Source organism: Apium graveolens, chromosome 6, assembly GCF_009905375.1.
Source record: "Apium graveolens cultivar Ventura chromosome 6, ASM990537v1, whole genome shotgun sequence".
Taxonomy (NCBI): domain Eukaryota; kingdom Viridiplantae; phylum Streptophyta; class Magnoliopsida; order Apiales; family Apiaceae; genus Apium; species Apium graveolens.
Genome location: NC_133652.1, coordinates 22721087 through 22728898, shown reverse-complemented (window position 1 = coordinate 22728898; position 7812 = coordinate 22721087). Strand labels below are relative to the sequence as shown.

Below are 7812 nucleotides of genomic sequence, written 5' to 3'. Positions count from 1 at the left end.
GTCTTGTTCCCTGGACGCGTCTTAATGCATTTAACTAATATCTTTTCTTGTTTATATCACAGATATGGCCTCACTCCCCAAAGGATTCACAATTGGGGCTTCCAAAAAACTAAGGGCAAGGAAACAGGCTCCTACAAAGGTTGATTCAAAGGCAAAAACTCCACCTCCTATTGTAACTCCTCCTCCTCCTCCCAAGATAATTGACACCACTGTGCTAGACATTCCCGAAAGGGTGGAGGATGCGCCCTCAAAGCGTCAAAAGACTGTCCCTGATGACCAGTCTTTCGTTCTCAGATACCTGGGCGCGTCCTCGGTTGGTGACTTTTCCGAGGACGAAGTGAGAGGTTGGACCTTCAGGACTGAGCAACAAACAGAGGAGGCTATGGTCAGGGCTGCAGCCGAGCTTCACCTGCATGCCAGGCAGAGTGCTAACATGGCTGCCAGGCTTAGGGCGCGTCTTGCTGTTACAGACACTGCAAAGAGCCAGGCCGAAGACAAAGTTAAATCCCTGGAGAGATACATTACCCTGCTTGCCCAAGAGAAAGATGCTGAAATCAGACGCCTGGAGGGGGAGATGACGCGTCTAGAAACAGAAAAAGCTGTTTTGGAAGGCAATGTCTCCTCAATAGAGAAGCAAATGGACAGCGTCATCGCCCTGAATTCCACCATGCAGCTGGAGCTTGACACCCTGAATGATGATAGGCTGCATGGATGGACAGAGGAGAAAAAGCTAGTTTACCAGCACGACTTCCAGGCTGGGTTTGAAGAATGGTGCTCTGGGTTCATTGCCAACGACCCAGAGTATACATTCTCAAAGTTTGATGCAGATACCCAGATATGGGTAAATGATTTCAGGGTCAGGGCCGCAGACTCCATCAAGAATAAGAGGATTTTTCTAGGCTTAGAGGAAGAGGACGCGTCCCCTGATCCTGCTCCACTTCAGACTCAGCCTCCCCCTGCAGAAGACCAAGACAAGCCACAAGACGCGCCTCCTACTTAGGACGCGTCCTTTATCTTTTATATACTTGAACTATTTTAAGGGTGCGGGCCCCTTGAAGCCTTGCAAGTTGTAAAGACTATTTTTGAACATTCACTTGCACTTCTTTTTTACTCAAGTAGTCATTTATATGGGCGCGCCTTGTGTTAAGGGCGCGTCACCTTTGACTAATTGTTATTATTTTTCACTCCGTCAAGCAAATATCCATTGTGGGCGCGTCCTCTCTAGCTAGACGCGTCTTTGTTTATTCTGGAAAGTGCATGAGCACGACACTACGCTGTACTTATGTGTTTAACCAAGGCACAAGGCACAATGGGGCGCGTCCTAACTGTTTGACATACCTTAACGTTATCTTTCAGAAATATTTTCTCTCCGGGAGAACGCGTCCTCGGTAGGGACTTGTTTTTTTTTTAAAATTAAGGAAACATTCAACTGAAAGAGCATCAACCAATATTACTTGGGCGCGTCCTTGGAAATAGTACACTTCCTAGTTCCATTTTTACTCAAGTTCTATTGTTCCTTTTAGCGGCCACTACTTCAGTTAACATCCACATAGAACTATCAATCAAGACGCGCCTCACCTTTGATCCAAAATACATCATCCTTCAAGCAGGATGCGTCTTTGACAAGCACTTTTTCTTTTTTAATTATGTTGTCAATATTACAGTAACATCCAGTCTAAAGGAGCATCAACCAAGATAACTTGGGCGCGTCCTTGAAAATAGTACATTTTACTTGAGTTTCATTCATATAAAACCCTAGCTTAGGGCGCGCCCTACACTTAGGACGCGTCATGAGACCAAGCAAACTGAGCAAATATCCTTTTGGAAAGTTTCAAAATTTTATTTATAATGCGCTCTGATGTCAAAAGTGCACCAGTCCCACGGCTACTATGCTCTGTGGGGAAATTATTTCTAAAAAATGACCCTTCAACTAGTCCCAAGGTAAGTAGTACATGCACTACCCCCCTAGGCTAGGAGGAATTTATTTAATTCTAGCCTATAATCTGGGCATAACCCAAAATGATAAAAGAAATATGCAAGGGGCCAAAGCCACGCCTTACTGGTAATACTTTCGGAGATGTTCCGCATTCCAAGCTCGCGAAACTAGCTTCCCGTCCATATCTTCAAGGTGATAAGTCCCCTTTCACATGATGGACTTTATTCTGTACGGTCCTTCCCAATTAGCTCCAAACACTACATGTTGGGGATTCTTTGTATTGGGCATCACTTTCCTAAGTACCAAATCCCCCACCTTCAGCAATTGTCCATTTACCTTCTTGTTATAATACCTTGCGGCGCGCTGCTGATATGCCGCTAGCCTTAGCAGAGAATTTTCCCTCATCTCCTCTAAGAGATCTAAATGAAGCCTTTGATTAACCTCAACATCTTCTTTCCCGTAACAATCTCTGCGAAGTGATCCCGATCCAACTTCCACGAGGACCATAGCTTCGTAGCCGTAAGTCAGCATAAACGGCGTTTCTCCCATAGTAGATCGCGGCGTAGTGTTGTATGACCACATCACCTTCGGGAGTTCTTCAGGCCAATTCCCTTTACGTTCCTCCAGCTTGATTTTGAGGGTATGCTTTATTATTTTGTTAATAGCTTCTGTTTGTCCATTGCTTTGAGGATGATAGACTGCCGCAAACTCCTTCTTGATTTTCAACTCCTCACATAGCTGTCGCAACTCCTTGCTATCAAACTGCTTTCCATTGTCGGAGACAAGCTTGTAAGGGATTCCAAACCTACATACAATTGAGTTGAAAACAAAATCTCTGATTTTCTTTACGGTGATAGTAGCCAGTGGCATAGCTTCCACCCATTTAGTAAAGTAATCGACCGCAACCACTGCATATTTGACGTCTCCTTTAGCTTTCGGCAATTCCCCGATAAGATCAATTCCCCACATGGCGAACGGCCACGGGCTTGCCATAGGCGTCAAGAGTGTCGCCGGCATAGACGAGTAGTTTGCAAAGCGCTGGCAGCGATCACATGCCCTGACGAAATTTATAGCATTTTCTCTCATTGTGGGCCAATAATACCCTTGGCGCAAAACTTTCATTGCCAACGAACTACCCCCCGAGTGATTGCCACAGATTCCTTCATGCACCTCTCTTAGGATGTAATTTCCTTCTTCTTCTTCAACACACCTAAGCAGAGGTTGGTTGAACCCTCTCTTGTACAGGACTTCGTCGTATATCATGTATCTTGCAGCCTGATAGCGGAGTCGGCGAGCCATAAACTTATCCTCGGGGAGTATTCCCTTGCGAATGTAAGCTAGAATGGGCGTCATCCATGTTTCCTTGGGAGCCTCATCCACTCGCATAGTTTCTACCTCTGGGATACTAGGAATCTCCTGGATTTCAAGGGGGATGGATCCTAACAACACAGCCTCTTGTTGTGACCCCATTTTTGCCAGAGCATCCGCATTACTGTTCTTCTCCCGCGGAACACATTCCAATCTAACTTCTTTGAACATTCCAATCAGGCGCTGTGTACATCTCAAGTATAATTCTGTTCGTGGGCCTCGTGCTTGAAATCCCCCGTTCACCTGATTCACTACCAACTCTGAGTCACTTCTTGCAATTAAGTTCCGCACCCCCATTTCCAAAGCAATTTTCAGGCCATTAATCAGCGCCTCATACTCCGCATTATTATTGGTTACATAAAACTTGAAATGAATGGCGCTCATCAGATGGTGGCCTTCCAGAGATACAAGTACTATACCCGCACCCGCTCCTCCATGGTTAACCGCCCCATCCATATGCAAGATCCACCAAGGATGCGGAAACTCTTCCAAAGACTCCTCAGAATAAGGCGGATGTAGCATTACCAAAGCTTTATCATCAATTTCAGAATCAAATTCCAACAAGAAATCGGCTAAGGCTTGCCCTTTTATCGCTGTTCGAGGTACATATTCCAAATCAAACTATCCCAACTCCACAGCCCATTTCAGCATTCTGCCTGATGACTCTGGTTTGTGCAGAACCTGTCGCAGCGGGTACGCTGTACGAACTTCAATTCTATGGGCTTGAAAATACGGTCGCAATTTTCTTGACGCAAGAATTAGGGCGTAAACCAGTTTCTCCATGCTTGTGTAGCGAGTTTCAGCGTCGTGTAACCGCTTGCTCACGTAGTACACTGGTGATTGCTGCCCATCTTCTTCTCTTACCAGAACTGCACTGATCGAATATTCAGAAACTGCGAGGTACAGTATTAGAGACTCCCCATCCAACGGCTTTGACAACATGGGAGGGTTTCCCAGTTGCTCCTTGATTCTTTTGAAAGCATCTTCACATTCTGGCGTCCATACAAAGTCTTTCCCAGCTAATTTGATCGCCTTGAAAAATTCTTTGCATCTATCGGATGGCTTGGAAATAAATCGATTTAACGCGGCAATTCTCCCAGTCAAACTCTGCACTTGTTTCACATTGGTGGGTGACTTCATATCCATCAATGCCTTGATCTTTGCGGGGTTGGCCTCAATTCCCCTGTGGTTGACAATGAACCCGAGAAACTTGCCCGACTCCACGCCGAACACACATTTTTGCGGGTTTAATTTCATACAAAACCTCCTCAGAATGTCAAACATTTCCATCAAGTGCTTGATGTGGTCACCCGCTACCTTGGACTTTACCAGCATATCATCCACATACACTTCCATAGTTCTTCCGATTTGATCCTTGAACATCATGTTTACCAACCGCTGGTAGGTCGCGCCAGCATTAATCAATCCAAACGGCATTCCTATGTAACAGTATAACCCCCTGTCAGTAATGAAGGATGTATGTTCTTGATCGGGGCCATACATCGGAATTTGATTGTAACCGGAGTATGCATCCATAAAACTCAACAACGCATGCCCCGTCGTTGCGCCAACCAACTGATCGATTCTTGGCAACGGGAAGCTGTCCTTTGGACAGGCCTTATTGAGATCTGTGAACATGTTCTCCACTTCCCGTTCGGTTTTTTCACCAGTACCGGATTTGCAAGCCATTCGGGGTAGAAAGACTCTTTGATCAGCCCCACCTCCAACAACCGGTCCACTTCTTCTTTTAATGCTATTGCCCTTTCTCCACTTACCGGGCGGCGTTTCTGACGTATGCCTTTACAATTCGGGAGGATATTCAAACGGTGACACATTACCTCCGGGTCGATTCCTATCATATATGAATGACTCCATGCGAAGACATCAAGATTTGTAATTAGAAAGCGGGCAAGACTTCGTCTCATCTCATCATCCAACTGGGATCCCACTTTCAAAACCCTGCTCGGATCATTTTTATCAACCGGAATAGATATTGTGTCTTCGGCCGGTCCCGTCTTTTTGGCGGGCATAAGGATCCTGGGATCCAAATCGAAATCAAAGTCTCGGGGGTCTTCGACTTCCACTTTCGCATCTGAAGGCGCGTCCTCATTTGGAGAAGCATCAACCTCAATTTCATTCAAGGGCGCGTCCTTCTTTTGAGGAACATCCACCTTGAGGTTATTCCCGAGACCTCGCAAAATCTCACTTCTTCTTTCCAACTTTTCCCCGTTAACTTCTTTCTGTATGATCACCTCGGTATGGTTCACCACCACTTCCTCCACGCTACGGATCCTCGAAATACGTCCCCGCGTAAAAAAGAGTTCCCAGAGACATTGGTTTCTTCCTTTCCGGGGCTTTCAACGAAATAGTGGGCATGGACCTCTCCACTTGGTTTTGTATGAATATCTTCTACATCTTCAAATGGGAGACCTTTCCCTTCATACCTTCTTCTACGAAATTCCTTGACAGCCTTATGATAGCAGTCGCGTGACTCATACTGTGACCCTCTCAGACTGCCAACCCCGTTTGGCGTTGGGAACTTTATCATCAAGTGGTGTATCGAGGTTATCACCTTGAACGCTCGCAACCAAGGTCTGCCGACCAGCACATTATGCGCGGAATCCTGATCTAGCACCTTGAAATCTATCATTTGGGTAACCGATAAAGCTCTTTCCCCAAACGTGACGGGAAGCCTGACAGAACCCATAACCCTCACTGCTTCCCCAGTAAAGCCATAGACGTGCGCATCTTCGAAATACATGTCACTATCTGGGAAACCTAGCTTTTTGTAGGTGTTGTAGTATAAGATGTTTGTAGAACTCCCATTATCCAAGAAGACTCGGTGTACGTTCATTGCCCCAATGAGCATGGTAATCACCAGCGCATCGTTGTGAGGGTGATGCACCCACCTAGATTCTTTTTCCTTGAACGTAATATCAGCGGACTCTCCCTTAAAGACCTTCGGGGGTCTATCTTCTAAGCTGTGGATGTTGGTGAGCGGTGGATGTCGCGCTTCTCTCGCGTTTTTCTCCAGTGCTCGATTACTATCACCAACAAAAGAATGTCCTCCAAAAATTGCCCTGATACTGCCAGCCCTCTGAAACTTAACCTCTGCTATTTTTTCAACATCCTCCCCCCGCGGGGGCTGTTTTTCATCCTTACCCTTGTCATCAAGTCCCCTGCGTCGCTTCACCTTGTCAATCCATTCTCCTAGGTATCCTGCCTTGATCAATTCCTCAATCTCATCCCGCAAGTGACGACACTCATGAGTGTCGTGGCCAGTAGACTCATAGTAGTCACAATATTTCTTCTTGTCTCTGCTCTGCCATGAAGTTAGACGGTCGGGCTTCTTGAAGATTTCTCTATCCTTATTTACCTCGAAGATATGATCAATGGACGCTGCCAGCGGTGTATAATTACTGACTCTTCTCTCGTAGTTCGATGGTGGGCTCCATTCTCTCCGCGAGCTCACAACATTTACCCTGTTAGGGCTTCTGGCGTTTCGCCGATAATCTGGGCTCAAGGATCTGTCCCTTCTCTTGGATCGCCCCTTGGAGTTATAGGTATTGTCATTCTTTTTTGTTTCTGCAAGCGACTGCTCGATTGCTTTGAACGACTCCGCCTGCGCAAGCACATCAGCCAGCGACACTGGGTCCTTCCCTTGTAGGTGCTTCCAGAAATCCGTCCCCACACGCAACCCAACTATAATCAATATTTTCAATGTTTCATCAGTTGCACCCCTCACCAAAGTAGATTCTGCATTAAACCTCTTGAAATACGAAGTCAAACTTTCTCCTTCCTTTTGTTTCACATTACCCAGCGTGGTAACAGGTGGTGTGTACTTCACCGCGGCTTGGAATTGTGTCAAAAACAAAGTTTTCATCTGTTCCCAGGATGTAATTACACCTGGACCAAGTTTTTGGAACCACTGCTGAGCGCCTTCTCTGAAAGTGGCTGCCAAGAGACGGCATCGAGCCAAATCAGGTACTTGATATACATCCATTTCAATGTTAAAACGCCCCAAGAACTCCACAGGATCAGAGTTCCCATGGAAACGCAAGTCATTGGTTGTGTTCCTGTATCCAGCGGACAATTGCGCCTCCCTCACAACAACAACAAAAGGAGAAGGAGCTTGCGCAGTCACCGTTACTCTTCCTCCCTCAAGATGGTTGAGCAACCTCTTGAGGTCGTTCACATTAAATGTCCCTACCCCAGGAATGGTTTGAACATTAGGCTGCTGGGGTTGCTCTGCGACTTGCTGAAATTCCCCTTGATTACCCCCCGGGTGTGGCGGAGGATCTCGCCGCCCCTCGCCCTGAGGCTGCGGCGGTGGCACGTTACCATTTTGGTCCTGGATATTTTCCCGTATGCGAGGTTCATCTTGACCGCGTCGCGGAATTTCATCATTGTTCTGCATTCTTACTTGAATTCGCCCGCCGTCCTGGTCATGAGGACGCGCCCCAGACCCATTACCAGTAACGCTGTGGGAAGCTACGGGAATAACGGCG

General features: G+C 46.5%; 1 protein-coding gene across 1 annotated transcript; it reads right to left on the bottom strand.

Moving 5' to 3' along the window:
• Positions 1–2143: 2143 nt before the first annotated feature.
• LOC141664758 (uncharacterized) lies at positions 2144–3826 on the bottom strand. Its single transcript, XM_074470712.1, has 2 exons — positions 3147–3826; positions 2144–2405 (listed from the first exon to the last, which is right to left on the bottom strand). Exons 1-2 carry the CDS (start codon positions 3824–3826, stop codon positions 2144–2146), a joined length of 942 nt encoding a protein of 313 aa, XP_074326813.1.
• Positions 3827–7812: the final 3986 nt, after the last annotated feature.

Excerpts from the sequence above, each read along its gene's own strand:
- LOC141664758 (XM_074470712.1), bottom strand. The coding sequence starts at position 3,826 with ATGCTACATCCGCCTTATTCTGAGGAGTCTTTGGAAGAGTTTCCGCAT. Across the intron at positions 2,406-3,146 it reads TTCAACCAACCTCTGCTTAG|AGATTGTTACGGGAAAGAAG; the intron begins GTGTGTTGAAGA and ends ATCACTTCGCAG.